This window comes from Mobula hypostoma, chromosome 1, assembly GCF_963921235.1.
Source record: "Mobula hypostoma chromosome 1, sMobHyp1.1, whole genome shotgun sequence".
NCBI classification, from domain to species: domain Eukaryota; kingdom Metazoa; phylum Chordata; class Chondrichthyes; order Myliobatiformes; family Myliobatidae; genus Mobula; species Mobula hypostoma.
The window spans coordinates 202,922,617-202,938,669 of NC_086097.1; the positions used below are offsets into that span (position 1 = coordinate 202,922,617).

Here is a 16,053-nt window from a genome sequence, read left to right on the forward strand (position 1 = left end):
ATGATCAGCAAGTTCAGGGATTGATACCCAGAAGGACAAAGCTAAAAGGTGATGTCAAGAGCTCGGCAAGTCCAGGGGTATAGAAGCCTGAAGATCGCAGACCAGAGTCTGGAGGTAGGAGCCTGAAGGAGTCACGAGGGCCAGTGGTCCCCCAGGTCACCAGAGTTGGAGGTCTGTGTACTTGCAGAAGTCGAGGCCCTAGTGTCGTGGAATCAATACCCAGAGGTTGGCAAAGTAGTAAGTCTGAGAATCTGAGGCTGCAGACTGGAGGTGGCCTGTCCTGGGGCTGGGGGCCTGTCTCAGGGTGTAAGTGGGTGGGTGATAAAGGGGGTTGTTTTGCTGTTGTTGCTGCGTGTGTTGTGGGCATGCTCGGTTGCTGCCAGAATGTCTCCTTAGGTGTGTTGGTTGTTAGTGGAAAACAGAATCTATGGGATACGGGCAGCTACCTGGGAAAAGAAGAATGAATCACAAATAATGGAAAGAGACATGGAAGAAATAGTAAATTGTTATTTCATCTCAATATTTACTTAGAAAACTGAACAGGTGAATGTGGCATTAGATGACATGGGTAATGTAATATGTATTGAAATAAAAATAGGAATATTTCATAAACTAATAAAACTCAAAGGATAAACACCTTGGTGTGCTTTAGATTGCCTTCACACATTTGAAGGGAATCTTCTGCAGAGAGAGCAGAGTCACGATACATTTTCAACAATTTTTTTAAAAAGGTGTGATCTGGAGGATTCAAAGTACATTTATTATGTATACAGTTTACAACCCTGAGATTTGTTCTCCCACAGGCAGCCATGGAACCCATTTAAAGAAAATATCAAACACCCAACGTGAAAAAAGAATAAGCCGTGCAAACAGCAAAAAGTGAACAAATAACACACGGAATATTAAATATCGAACTGAACAGACCCAAAATGGTCCAGGGTGCACTGAGTCAGTTTAATTTAGCACCGTGTTGATGACTGCAGGCCTCAGCTGCAAAGTCAGTTCTGTGCCAAAGCACCCCAATCAATTCGTGCAAATAGCAATAAAAGATTAACTGAGAAGACATGGAACATGAACCCCCCATATTCCTCCGAAAACAAGTCCACAACTGTGGAGTCTGTTCAGTGCTAAACACATTAACCATCAAACCACAGTCTCCCAAAAAAAGTCCTCCAGACAAGGCAACAGAACCTGCACTTTTTTCCAGCAGTGGTAAGAGGGAAGCTAGTCAAATGCACACTGAAAACCTGCTGGACTATTCTCAATGATTTCAATGATTCTTGACACTTTAATCCGCGAGGAGTAATGGAGTCGACCATGGGTTTTTGTTCCGCTGAATTCCCCAAGATAGTAAAAGCGCCAGATCGCTCACTTGGCCCAAAAATACATAATCAAAATGGAAGTTACAGGCTGCAGTTGATTGCAGTTCAGGAGAAGAAGCATATTTAAAAGAAGAAAAGGTCGAAGTAGTTTTGTGAACTATCTGCAGGATGTCATCGTTGGTCACTGGCGCCATCTTAGTAGATAATTAACATAACACCTATATTAATGAAGGAAGATTAAATCATACCTGTATATTGGGAAATTTGAGAATTACATATTTTACATTCATGGAAAGAAACTATAGAATCCTCACTTGTGAGAATTGAAGCAACACAGTGAATAGTAAGCATCACTGCACATGTGAAAATCTTGCTTGGCAGGGGCAACAGAGCAGCAGATAATGATAATGGAGGGCATACAATTTCTCTGGGTTTTCAAAAGGCCTTTGGTTATGTACCCCATAGTAGACCAATGAATAATATCAGAGAATGTAGAATCAAGAAACAAAATGTAGAATGAATGGCCAGCTGACTGCAAGATAATCAGTGTGGGAATAAAAAGGTAGTTATTCACAATAGTATAGAAGGTGGTGTCGTGTTTCTCAAGGATCAGAACTGATGTTCACGATTTAATTTATGATTTAGACTTTGGAATTAAAACAACTTTCTTAATTTGGAAGATTATCTTTACTGAGATTTACAGAAAATTACAGTAAGATATATGTCCTGAATGGCCAGTAACATTTTGGAAAGAATGTTGCAGTAATTTTACTTGGAAGTTGCAAGTCCACATATGGAAGAGGATCAGAATGTTCTCAGACTGCAGGTTAGCAGACTCAGAAAAAGAAAATGCACATTTTAGAGGAAAATACATGAAAAGTAGTTAAAATATATTAAAATATAGACTATTAAATAAATTCCATCATATTTGCACATAATTCTTATTGCCATATATTAAAAAAGATATAGGAGCAAGGGGAAAATTTATAAGGATGAAACCAGAGATACAAGGTATACATAGCAGAGGAGGGCTAATCCTCTGTCTTTCCTCTTGAGAAAAGAAAGCTGAGGAGTGTCGTAAAGATGTATTTAAAACGACAGGATTTGATAGAGTAGCTGGAGTGCGATTCCATTTGTGGCTAAGAACATAAATGAAAACCATCAATCTAAAACAGTCACCAAGCAACCCCACAGGGAATTTAGTAGAAACTTTTTACACAAGGAGCTGAGAATGTGGAAGCCAGTACCACAGGCGTTGGTGGAATACAATGTCGAAGCAGCATTTGAGGGGGAAGGATTTCAATGAGAAAGGAGAGGAGAATCCAGAGAAGCATAAACACTGGTATGAATTGATTAGGCTGGATGATTATGTGAACGTGAGAAATGCTGGAGTGGTCATTGAGTCTCTGTTCCTCCATTCAGTTAATCATACCTGATTTTTATAGTTCACTGTATAGTGTACCCTCCTGCACTACTCCCATGTCCTGATAGAGACACCTGAAAAAAGGCAGGGCGGAGCGGTGGGGGGTCCTTTCCCTTCCCAGCGTTATCTTTCGCCACTAATGTGTCCTATTTTTATTTAAAAAGAAATGCAACCTTACTCTTTGAATATTTATATGCTAGCCTGCAGTATCAAAATAAGGGGAAAGTTTTTTTTCCCCCGATTCTCGACCACCTGAAGAAATGCCTTCTCTGCTCTGCGGGTGTTATTTGACCTTTTTTTAGCGGCTTGAACGCAACTTACCGATCTTTGACTTGCATTGTTCTACATTTTGTGAAAAATTGTAATGAATTTTTAAAAACAACTTGGGTTAGAGGATAGCAGACCCTCGCTGCACGTCGATTTGCACAAAAATGGTGCAATTCCACTGTTGACAGTTTGAGTTGTGCTTTTGAATTTTGACTTAATGCCAGTTTTAATTTTTAAATTCCTTTTTAGTCTCTTTGGTGTGCTCGTGATGTCACTGCCTTAAACTAAGTACTGTAGCATTTTCTTTAAGCCGCTGATATTCTGAGTGTCCTATCATAAACAAGAGAAAATCTGCAGATGTTGGACGACCAACCACACACACACACACACAAAATGCTGGAGAAACTCTGCAGGCCAGGCCGCATCTATGGAAAAGATTAAACAATCGACGCTTCGCGCCGAGGCCCTTCATCAGGATCCCTGATAGTCATAGTGCCAGTGATCTGCGGGCTCAGTGTAATTGGACCCTGGCTATAGCAATCAATGTGCACCGGACTCTGTCATGCGTGCATAATAATTTCATGCAATGTCATTTTAAAATTGATAATCAGTATATCTGAAATATTTCTTTATAATATAGACTCAGTTATGTTTAATCCCGTTTTTTTTATTCTAGCCTGTATAAATAGCACCAACCAAGAATCTAACGTGGAGTGGAAGAGTAGCTTTTGTGAAAATACATTCCAATACATCACGTGTTCAAATGAACTTGTGCTCAGGTTGGAACTGAGTGTTATCTATTCACGTGCTTTCTCGATCACAGCATGACTCAGCAAAGCGCACGATATCCTGCCTTCCGAAAATTTTCCATTCACCTTTTGTTTCTTTTGCCCAACCCAGGTACTCAACAAATACACTGCACAAACTAACAGACGGCATATTTAATGATCTTTTTCATAAAAATTAAACAGTTACAAAACAATCAATCTATACGCTAGCAACCGTTTCGACTAATGTGAAAAATAAAGTTTGTAATAGTGGCATATAAATGTACCCTAATTGGATTAAGTATAGATAAAAATCACGAATTATAAAAAATAATTTAAGGAACGTTTAGCATTTGTTGCTGTGAAAAAGTTTCTAAGGCAGTCTGCAACACGTTTCAGCAGTTCAGAATTTAAGGCGAGAAAAGCTACAAAATTTCTAAAGTTCACAGTACTTGCTACTCAATTATTAATTCTTTGGTTGAGGTATACGGCTCAAAGTCTTTAAGCTTTGTTCAACAGTCACCGACAGTCTGAACTTGTATTGAGGAAAGATGCTGCATTAGGTTGTTGCTCGAAAAAGTTCCTCATAATCGAAAGTTCTCTGGACAATTGTTCAATCTTTTTATGCAAACGATCGTTCTCTGCATTGAGTTCAATTAGCTTTTGTTGCATTTCTGCGTTGCGCCGTTTCGCTTTATCTCTGCTCTTTCTCACGGCAATATTATTCCTTTCTCTCCTCTGTCGGTACTCGGAGCTTTGTCGGTCTACAGACTTCTTGGATTTTTCCTTTCCAGGGACCGATCCACCGTGAGAGTTCGACGAACTAGGCTCCGGGCTGGTGGGCGGGGTCGGCTGCCCCGTGGGCAAGTGCACGGTGGTTTGCGCGCAGGCTGCGATTTGAGAGTGCAGCGGAGTTTCCATGTTTTCGTCCCTCTCTTCCTTAACCACCACTTTCGATAAGTCCAGTCTTTGATCGTAGCTGTTCCGCAGCTGAGCAGCAAACGGGTCCCTTTCCGAGTGGTCACCTGTCGAAGCAGACATCCCAGTGACAGGATTCATCATTGGACTGACTGCTGTGTGGGACAGGTACCCATAATCGGGCTGAGACTTCTCCCCTTTGTTGGTGCTGGCGAGCAGATCTGCCAGCAAATCGTCGTTGTAGAGCTCCAGCTGGGAGCCTGACACCGGCTCCACTACGTAAGGGCTGAAATCAATCGCACTCTCGTCGTCGTAGATGGCACCTGCCGGGTTCAGATCAATCAGGCTTGTTCTTTCCTCGCACATTCCCCGGTCCGCCTTGGTCAAATTCACCCCACCACTGACACCCTCATAGAAGTTAGCTGGTTCGAGGGAAAACATGGGGAAACATGGCGAGACGCAGCGTGAATCCAGGTTATATAGGTTACTCATGAAGGGGCTGGTTTCACGGACTCCGCCACAACTCTCAGCACTTCGCGATAATTACAATTGGAGTTTGCACCCAGTAAATGCAGCCGTTTCGTGCCGCGCGAGTTTTTATAGAGCCTGTCTTGCGCGCGTCACTCATTCAAAGGCTCGTTATCGTGACGGGGGCGCGGTCTGGGCAAGGTTCACGTATCCGGTTGATTGACTGCGAAGTCGTCACGCCCATCGGCGCCGGAGCTCTGGTCTGGCAGGAGAGAAGAGACGGGGAGGCGGAGTGTGGTGTCCAGACCGCGGTCAGCGACGGTGGTAGGGTTTAATTATTAAATGATTTGGTGTAGTTTAGGTTGGCTGAATCACAGAGTATTAGTAGCATGCTTTCATTGCCGAAACTTGTTTTGCTGGAAACATCTAAATCGGGTCATTTTTAGTGAAAATAACTCTGTAATTGGCAAATTTAAATTTACAGAACATTCTAAAGCACTGTTCCGTGCAGGAGAGTGCATTCCTGTTTTTAGCAAATAGTTGTGTGTTGCGCTCTCTTACAAACAACCACTTCTCACTGGACTCGGTTTTTCAATGCTTGATATTCTAAAAACTTCAACGCCCTCCTCAGTCTTAAATCAACTACTTAGAGGACTCAGTTGGATGGAATCATGGAAATCTACAGCACATTACAGGCCCTCTCTAAGCTCCATGTACCAAACAGTCTCTTAAAAGACCCTATTGTATCCACCTCTATCACCTTCGCTGGCAGTGCATTCCACACAGCCACCACTCTGTGTGTGAAAAACATACCCCTGACATCCCTGTTAAAACTCTGCCCCCTCATGTTAGCCATTTCAGCCCTGGAAAAAGCCTCTGGCTATCCACACGATCAATGCCTCTTATCGTCTTATACACCTCTATCAGGTCACCTCTCATTCTCCGTTGCTCAAAGGAGAAAAGGCCAAGTTCACTCAACCTATTTCATAATGCTTGCTCTCCAACCCAGGGGACATCCTTGTAAACCTGCTCTGCACTCTGTAGTATCTACATCCTTCCTGTAAAGAGGTGACCAGAACTTAACACAGTACTCCAAGTAGGGTCTAACTAAGGTCTTATATAGCTGTAACATTCCCTCATGGCTCTTGGACTCAATCCCACGGTTGATGAAGGCCAACACACCATACGCCCTCTGAACAACACTGACAACCTGCGCAGCAGCTTTGAGTGCCCTATGGACATGGACCCCAAGATTTCGCTGATCCAAGAGTCTTACCATTAATATTATATTCTGTCTTCAAATTTGACCTAGATGGAAGCTTCTACTTGTTTTTTTTCTTAACTGAATATTATCCTCATAAGAGGTGTACGATATTGGGGCAATTTTTAATTACTTAACCACACTTAGAATATAATTCCTTGCCTGTTTGGGGGTGTGGGGAGTTTAGATTGAGGGAATTGATTGTAATTTGCAGCACACAATGGAAGGTAACTCGTACGTTTTAACATTTGATTTAACACGAAGAGGAATTAGAAAATAACAGGCCAATCAAGATCATTGTATCCATGGAAGTGATGCATTGCTTTGCTGAAAGGCTTTCTGTAGCATCTACTCGTACAGAGGTGAGGGTCAATAGATAACTGATAAAATGCAGCCAGTAACTCATAAATTGTGGTTGCAAAATGACAAAATGATCATTATCCATAAAATGTGACATCTCAGCACACGGAGTACAGTCAGTAATACAACTGGTATACTGGCTTACAGCTGTAACCTGTACTGAGGGACCGTTCAATAGGATAGAATTTGTCATTGAGCCTGGTGGTATTTTCAGACATTTGTATCTTCTCCTCAGTGGGATGGGGCAGAAGACAGAATAACTGGGGTGGGTATGGTTTTAATTGACCACTTTACCAAGGCAGTGAGAAGTGTAGACAGGGTCCATGGAATCTGGTATTTGATGTGCTGAGCTGTCCACATCTTTCTGCAGTTTCTCATGGTGCCAAATTTCTTTACTCTCCTGAGAGAGTAGAGGTACTGGTATGTTTTCTTGGCTATGGTGGTTGGATCTGGCCAGGATATTGATGATGTTCACTCCCAGGAACTTGAGTCTTTCAACCTTCTTGTCCTCAGCAACACTGATGTAGACAGGAGCATCTGCAATGCTCCCTCCCCCCCCCCAAAGTTAATGAAGAGCTCTTCATTGCTGGCATTGGGAGAAAGATCATTTTCATGACACTGTGTCACTAGACTGTCTCCCTCCTGTACTCTGATTCATCCATATTTGACTTTCGGCCCATTATGGTGGACACCGCCATCTGCAAACTTCCCCGTGAGTGATGTGATGCAACTAACATTGAATTATGTGAAATTTAATGTTATTTTCACTTATGCGTCTCCTATCTAAATCCACTGTGCTAAATCATTGTTACTTTATGTAAACTGTTCAAAAAATTATCTGATTCACAGATGCCATTACTAGTGGATTGCTACAGATTCTGTTGAGTGATGAGAGTTAAAATCAAATTCATGCCGTACTAATAACTGCACATCTTGAGTGGATTTCTTAAAGATCATTGATGAGAATTGTCTTTTCATCACAGAGCACGAACAATCCAGACCAGTATTTAGGCATACGCAGCAGCCAATTTGTTTACTGCGAGGTTCTGAAAATTAATATCTTACTTTTCCGCAGAATTCAACTCTAAATCATGCTGTTCTCTATTAACTCCATTTTACTGCTTCCTAACTAGGCCAGTGTGAATCAGTGTGAGGTTGTCTTCCCTCATCCACATCAACAGCAATTGACCCACTTTCTTATTCGTATTCCCTGCAAGCATCTATACGAAGGGAATGCACATTTTTGCAGCTTCTTCATGATTGTTGGTTTGCCTATTACGATCCGGAATCAGGTTATGTGTACATCTATTCCTTGTTAGAATTAACCCTGCATGTGTCTTCAAAGGACTTGCATTTCTTTTACTACTCTCTTCAGTTCTCATTTATGGCAGAAAGTAACAAACCTACTGCCCTGTGCACGTTGACTGACTGCTCTAATTTTAGACAATGTTTCTAGATTTCTCTATCAGTTCTCTGGCAATCATTTAGAATGCTGCTAAATATTGGAAAATTTTCCTTTCAAACTGTTTATCTTGATAGGTGATGTTTTTATCAGTTCACTATTAGTTCCCCTTACTATCTTGAAAATGGATCAAACTGTCTTCAAAGATTTACATTCCAGAGAGTGTAATGCTCGTTCTTGCAATTTTTTCTTGTGATTTATTTCATGCAGTTAAGCTATCAGTTAGGTAAATCTGTACTATGTTCTCTCTTGTAATCTCCAGGACAGTGTACACCTTCTTTAAGTTATCTATCCTGAGTTCTCAATAGTTTTCACTAATACTTCAACTTCCTTGTTTATTAAAGATGTTATTTGCATAGATTGTTAAATGGATTAAAGTGAATTTCACTCTAGGCCTTTGACTCAAAGATGAATATCTTGCCAATTGAACTAGGTTGCCATCTAAAGGTAATTTGGAAGCTTGGTTGTAGAGAATATTCATGTTATTACTATGACATTCATATTAATAATTTAAAAGAATCCTAAAAAAAATCAGCTTGTTGCTCAGAAAATAATGTGATGTATGTTTTAATCAGAAAAGTAATTGATTTAAGGTATATTCTATTGTGAACTATCCCTTCCAGCCAGTGTAATATGAAAAAACAGAATATTTGGTGTTTTTTGGATTAGTTCCATGAGAACTTGCCAAGGAACAAGCATTTCCTGTAAACATATTCGAAGTTCAGTGAGGTTCATCCATGACCCAACTGCTCCACCAAGTGGGAAATCTGTGTATCAATCTTCTCTGTTTGATCAGTAATAGATCTCCAAGCACCTTTAATATCGACAAATATTCTTCGGCATTTCATTTGTGCTGTCACATAAGCTTAATACAGTGCACAAGGAGAGATATTAGGGCAAACATTGTTCAGAGAAGCTGTTTTTTTTTAATGCAAAGATCTTTACAGTATAATGATAGGGATATTAAGGAATTCCAGATGTAATGATGCTTTCATGAGTTGATTCTCATGAAAAGTCAATCACCCAATATAAGAACATAAGATATAGGAGCAGAAGTAGGCCATTTGGCCCATCAAGTCTGCTCCGCCATTCAATCATGGGCTGACCCAATTCTTCCAATCATCCCCACTCCCCTGCCTTCTCCCCGTATCCTTTGATGCCCTGGCTAATCAAGAACCTATCTATCTTTCCCTTAAATACACCCAATGACTTGGCCTCAACAGCCACTCGTGGCAAGAAATTCCACAGATTTACCACCCTCTGACTGAATGTTATTCTGTCTCCGTGGAATGTAACTATCCTGCTGAAATATTCCTCGTGACTTGTGGCTCATCGGGCGACAACCTCGCCACCTCCTTAGCATTTTGATTATTTTTTTAGGAAACCTAGTTGAGTGAATGCACTCGGCCTTTTCTCCTTGGAGCAACGGAGGATGAGCGGTGACCTGATAGAGGTGTACAAGGTATTGAGAGGCATTGATCGTGTGGATAGTCAGAGGCTTTTCCCCGGGGCTGAAATGGCTAGAACAAGAGGGCATAGGTTTAAGGTACTTGGAAGTAGGTACAGAGGAGATATCAGGGGTAAGTTTTTTATGCAGAGAGTGGTGAATGCGTGGAATAGGCTGCCGGCAGAAGTGGTGGAGGTGGAAACGATAGGGTCTTTTAAGAGAATCCTGGATGGCTACATGGAGCTTAGAAAAATAGAGGGCTATGGGTAAAGCCTAGGTAGTTCTAAAGTAGGGACATGTTTGGCACAGCTTTGTGGGCCGAAGGGCCTGTATTGTGCTGTAAGTTTTCTATGTTTCTGGTGGCTAGCTCATGCTCGACCCGGCATGGATGGAAAGGGTGCAAGGAGCCAGCCGGATTCAAACCCAGGACCACTCACCTCAAAGTCCAGCGTTGATGCTACTGCACCACCAGCCCGCTAGTGTGCTGACTGTGTCCAGCATCTTCTGTTTGTGTCGTGGGTTTGGGAATCCCGAGTGATTAACTGCAGTATGTTTTGTACAGGAGGAAGTGGATGTTCAATGTGTTCGATGATGTCAAGATTGCTTGGAAAGTGATGAGGAAGGCCAAAGGAAGATCTCCTTTCCCATAATTGACCAATGCCATACACTCTGTGGGATGTAGCATTAGTGTTGAGGACTCCAGGGGTTACTCACCACAGACTTTGTTTGCTGTACCATCACCCCTGGTGAGTCCATACCTGGTGATTGTGTTGATGGAGTCTGGTAGCACTGTATCCAACTGTTGCTTGACTAATCTGAGGGAAAGTTCTTCCAAATTAGATGCAATTTCCAGTGAGACCATGCTTGTTGTTTGACTGGTTTTATGTCTCTCTCTGCTTCAGTGTATCACTTAGGATGTTTTCAAATGGCTCAAAAGGCCATTTCAGAGGACAGTTTAGAGTTAATCACATTGTTGTGGGTTTTGAGCCACATAAAGGCCAAACCATGTTTTAAAAAAAAGGTAGATCTTCTTCCCGAAAAGACACTGGTGGTGGGTTTTATACAACAATCTGCAGTTTGTGGTACCTTCACTAAGCCAAATTAAACCAGATTTTTTTAAATATAGCTGAATTCCAGTTCTGAAAGTGCCATGCTAGGTAGGATCTGAATTCATATTTCTGATTGATTACTTCAGTAACTTATCTCACCACTGACTGATAAAGGTTGATTGCTGTGATTAAGCAACAACTCTATTGCATTGCATCATGCTGTCACCATGGTGGTTGGAAGCGAGTGATGAACTTTGATACTTTTTTTAATCTGTCAGATCTACACTCCTTTTCAAACAATCCAGTGGGTGTATGAATCATGCTAGCCTTGCTTATTCTGAACTTCATGGGTCAAGAACATTTGCCTATTCTCTATGCCTATCTGAACATTCACTTGTCAAAGATTATCTACAGTAATTCATCATTGCAACTGGATTACAGAGTCTTCCTTGGCTTGCTGCTTTTAATTTTATGTCCCTTTATTTTAATTTCCATACGACCCCAGTCTCCTAGTCTTCAATTTGTCCTCAGTATACCATACAAAACCAGAGAATGCTGAAAGCAAAAACACAAGTGATTCTGCAGGTGACACACATCAAAGTTGCTGGTGAACGCAGCAGGCCAGGCAGCATCTCTAGGAAGAGGTGCAGTCGACGTTTCAGGCCGAGACCCTTCGTCAGGACTAACTGAAGGAAGAGTGAGTAAGGGATTTGAAAGTTGGAGGGGGAGGGGGAGATCCAAAATGATAGGAGAAGACAGGAGGGGGAGGGATGGAGCCAAGAGCTGGACAGGTGATTGGCAAAAGGGGATACGAGAGGATCATGGGACAGGAGGTCCGGGAAGAAAGACAAGGGGAGGGGGACCCAGAGGATGGGCAAGAGGTATATTCAGAGGGACAGAGGGAGAAAAAAGAGAGTGAGAGAAAGAATGTGTGCATAAAAATAAGTAACAGATAGGGTACGAGGGGGAGGTGGGGCCTAGCGGAAGTTAGAGAAGTCGATGTTCATGCCATCAGGTTGGAGACTACCCAGACGGAATATAAGGTGTTGTTCCTCCAACCTGAGTGTGGCTTCATCTTTACAGTAGAGGAGGCCGTGGATAGACATGTCAGAATGGGAATGGGATGTGGAATTAAAATGTGTGGCCACTGGGAGATCCTGCTTTCTCTGGCGGACAGAGCGTAGATGTTCAGCAAAGCGGTCTCCCAGTCTGCGTTGGGTCTCGCCAATATATAAAAGGCCACATCGGGAGCACCAGACGCAGTATATCACCCCAGTCGACTCACAGGTGAAGTGTTGCCTCACCTGGAAGGACTGTTTGGGGCCCTGAATGGTGGTAAGGGAGGAAGTGTAGGGGCATGTGTAGCACTTGTTCCGCTTACACGGATAAGTGCCAGGAGGGAGATCAGTGGGGAGGGATGGGGGGGACGAATGGACAAGGGAGTTGTGTAGGGAGCGATCCCTGCGGAATGCAGAGAGAGGGGGGGAGGGAAAGATGTGCTTAGTGGTGGGATCCCGTTGGAGGTGGCGGAAGTTAGGGAGAATAATATGTTGGACCCGGAGGCTGGTGGGGTGGTAGGTGAGGACCAGGGGAACCCTATTCCTAGTGGGGTGGTGGGAGGATGGAGTGAGAGCAGATGTACGTGAAATGGGGGAGATGCGTTTAAGAGCAGAGTTGATAGTGGAGGAAGGGAAGCCCCTTTCTTTAAAAAATGAAGACATCTCCCTCGTCCTAGAATGAAAAGCCTCATCCTGAGAGCAGATGCGGCGGAGACGGAGGAATTGCGAGAAGGGGATGGCGTTTTTGCAAGAGACAGGGTGAGAAGAGGAATAGTCCAGATAGCTGTGAGAGTCAGTAGGCTTATAGTAGACATCAGTAGATAAGCTGTCTGCAGAGACAGAGACAGAAAGATCTAGAAAGGGGAGGGAGGTGTCGGAAATGGACCAGGTAAACTTGAGGGCAGGGTGAAAGTTGGAGGCAAAGTTAATAAAGTCAACGAGTTCTGCATGCGCTGGTTCTGCAGGTGCTGGAAATCCAAAGCAATACATACAAATTACTGGAGGGACTCAGCAGGTCGGGCAGCATCTATGGAACAGAATAAACAGTTAGTGATTCAGACTGACAACCTTCATCGGGACTGGAAAGGAAGGGACAGAAGCCGGAATAACAAGGTGGGCAGAGGAGGAGGAGTGCAACCTGGCAATTTGACTCCCATTCCCATTCAGATATAAACACAAAATGCTGTGCAGGTGCTGGGGAACACTCACAACACGCTGGAGGAACTCAGCAGGTCAGGCAGCATCCGTGGAAACGAACAGTCAACGTTTCAGGCTGAACGAAGGGTCCCGGCCTGAAACATTGAGTGCTTGTTTCCACGGATGCTGCCTGACCTGCTGAGTTCCTCCAGCGTGTTGTGAGTGTTCCTATTCAGATATATCTAACTATGGTCGTCTGTACTGCCATGGTGAGGAGCAACACACACAAAACGCTGGAGGAACTCAGCAGGCCAGGCAACATCTATGGAAAAGAGCAGAGTCAATGTTTCGGGTTCTCGGCCTGAAACATTAACTGTACTTTTTTCCATAGATGCTGCCTGGCCTGCTGAGTTCCTATAGCATTTTGTGTCTGTTGCTTGGATTTCCAGCATCTGCAGATTCTCTCATGTCTTTATGGTGGGGACTTAGGCTGAAGGAGAAACATCTCACATTCCATTTATTAGCCTTCAACTTAACAGCATGGAGATCAGTTTCTCTAATATCCAGTAATTTCATTCTCCTCCCTCCTCCTTTCATTTTCCATTCCCCATTCTGGTTACCTTCTCACCCCTTTTTACTCTCCTAACCTCCCCGTCACATCCTCTGGCTCCCCTCATCTTTCCCTTTCTTTCCTGGGTCACTGCCCTCTCCTATTAGATTTCTTTCTCTTCAGCTCTTTACCTCTTCCAACTGTCCTCTCCCAGCTTTCTACTTCATCCCCCTCCCACACCCACTCGCTTTCCCCCTCACCTGGTCTCACCTATCACCTGCCAGCCTGTACTCCTTCCTCTTCTCCCACCACCTTAATCTGACTTCTGGTCCCGATGAAGGGTCTTGGTCCGAAATGTCGACTGTTTATTCCCCTCCATAGATGTTGCCTGACCTGCTGAGTTCCTCCAGCATTTTGTGAATGCTGAAATGCTCAGCGGGTCAAGCACGACAATCGGGAGGGCAACTATGGGCATTTTGGGTCAAGGCCTTTTGTCAGAACTGGAGAAGTGAGAATGCCGTGTGATTTAAGTTGCAGAGAGAGAGAGAGGTGGAGAGAACAGAAAGAATACCTGTGATTGCTTCAGACCAAATTGTCAAGGGAATGTTTATTTTAAAGTAGAACGGATAGTATAAAATGACACAGAGACAAAATGAAACGTGAATATAAAATGTAGCCACATCTGTGAGGGGAAGATGTGCTGACAGACCATAGAGTCATTGAGTACTATAGCACAGAATTTTCTGGAATTGAATAACTATCTGAAATTGTTGAACACTTGAGGATTCTATGAGCCACACAGACAAAATGCTGGAGGGACTCAGCAGGCCAAGCAGCATCTATGGAAAAAAGTACAGTCAATGTTTCGGGCCAGAACTCCTGACAAAAGGTCTTGGCCGGAAACGATGACTGTTTACTCTTTTCCATAGATGCTGCCTGGCCTGCTGAGTTCCACCAGCATTTTTTGTGCGTTACAAGTTAATTTAACTGAGTCATCTGAAGGGGAGGCCTGTGGTATAAACACTTAGACATAGTGAAACTCAACACTATGGACGTGCTTGCAGTCCCATTATTCAATCAAAGGACACACAATTCAACACAACCATGTGCAACAAATCTGGAACTTTCCACTCATCCCTTCTGTAGGCTTCCTGTCACACTGATATCATTCTGCCACAAAGGTCAAAGGTTTTTGCGCACTTGATTTTCTTTTTCAAAATTACATGATTTTGCCTCATTGCTTCTCCTTGTCCTCGCTAGCAAAATGTATAACTTAACATTTTTTTTTCTGTACTAGTTAACTATCCACTCCCCTTCCTGCCTGTGTCTTCCGTGTTCATCACGATTCTAAGCATTATTATTTGCGAATGGTTTAATTGCATTCTATACTGCATGTCGTCGAGGCTGTGGAGGCCAGGTTGTTGGGTGTATTTAAGGCAGAACTTGATCGGTTCTTGATTGGACATGGCATCAAAGGTTACGGGCAGAAGACAGGGAGTGGGGCTGAGGAGGGGAAGGAAGGATCAGCCATGATTGAATGGCGGAGCAGACTCGAAGGGCCCAATAGGCTAATTCTGTCCTATGTCTTATGGTCTTACCATAAATTCAGTGCTCCTGCTGATGACTCCTATGGATACTGCTCTGTATCTTCCTCCATTTTGAAAATGGGCATTTACTGCAAGAACTTTCTCAAGACCTTTTAAAAGAACAAAAGGCAGGCCAGTTGCACTTATTGATGGAAGTGATTTACTAAAACGTCAATCATTTAGGAGCAGCAGTGATGCTTATCAGAACCTCAGTGCCAGCACATTAGTAACTACTCTCATTTAGTCATGGTCATATTGCTGTCATGAGTTTCACATGGTTGTATAGGGCATGGAGGCAAGTGAATCCTAGTCTGTGGATTGGATCTAATATAGACTGGTTTGGAGGCAGTGCAGAGGAGGTTCACCAGGTTGATTCCGGAGATGAGGGGTTTAGACTGTGAGGAGTGATAGATAGTCACCTGGGACTGTACTCACTGGAATTTAGAAGAATGAGAGGAGGTCTTATAGAAACATGTAAAATTGTGAAAGGGATAGATAAGACAGAGAAATTCAAAATTGAGCAGGAAAGTTGTTTCCACTGGTAGGTGAGACGAGAACTAGGGGACATCATCTCAAGATTTGCGGGAGTAGATTTAGGATGGACATGAGGAGGAGCTGCTTTTCCCAGAGAGTTGTGAATCCGTGGAATTCTGTGCCCAATGAAGCAGTGGAAGGTACCCCAGTAAATATGTTTACGATAAGGTTAGATTAGATTTTTGCATAGTAGGAGAATTAGGGGTTATTGGGAAAAGGCAGTTGGGTGGAGATGAGTTCATGGCCATCTCAGCCATGATCTTACTGAATGGCAGAGCAGGCTTGACGGGCCAGATGGCCTACTCCTGCTCCTATTTCTTATGTTCTTACAGATTCCTTGCACGTATCATCTGCCTGCCTAAATGTAAGATCCTAGGTAATCCATGTTCTCACATCTATGCAGATAATAGAAAAGATACTCTATTACATTCTCCAGTCATGCTA

General features: G+C 43.1%; 2 protein-coding genes across 16 annotated transcripts in view; one reads left to right on the forward strand and one right to left on the reverse strand.

Annotated features, from left to right (window-relative positions):
• Window positions 1-276: 276 nt before the first annotated feature.
• Window positions 277-16,053, forward strand: part of LOC134354337 (uncharacterized) — a 61,546-nt gene continuing 45,769 nt past the window's right edge. For 4 of the 15 annotated variants that reach the window (XM_063063392.1, XM_063063372.1, XM_063063400.1 and 1 more), the window contains exon 1: window positions 5,393-5,489. Coding sequence is in view for 1 of the 15 variants with exons in the window: in XM_063063424.1 (XP_062919494.1) it covers window positions 10,353-10,441 (89 nt within the window). In the remaining 14 variants the exon portion in view is untranslated. The other 11 variants (XM_063063294.1, XM_063063362.1, XM_063063318.1 and 8 more) reach the window with 9 other exon arrangements.
• On the reverse strand, window positions 3,939-5,279 carry cebpd (CCAAT enhancer binding protein delta). The gene has a single exon (XM_063063433.1). It carries the CDS (start codon window positions 5,187-5,189, stop codon window positions 4,299-4,301), a length of 891 nt encoding a protein of 296 aa, XP_062919503.1. The 5' UTR covers window positions 5,190-5,279; the 3' UTR covers window positions 3,939-4,298.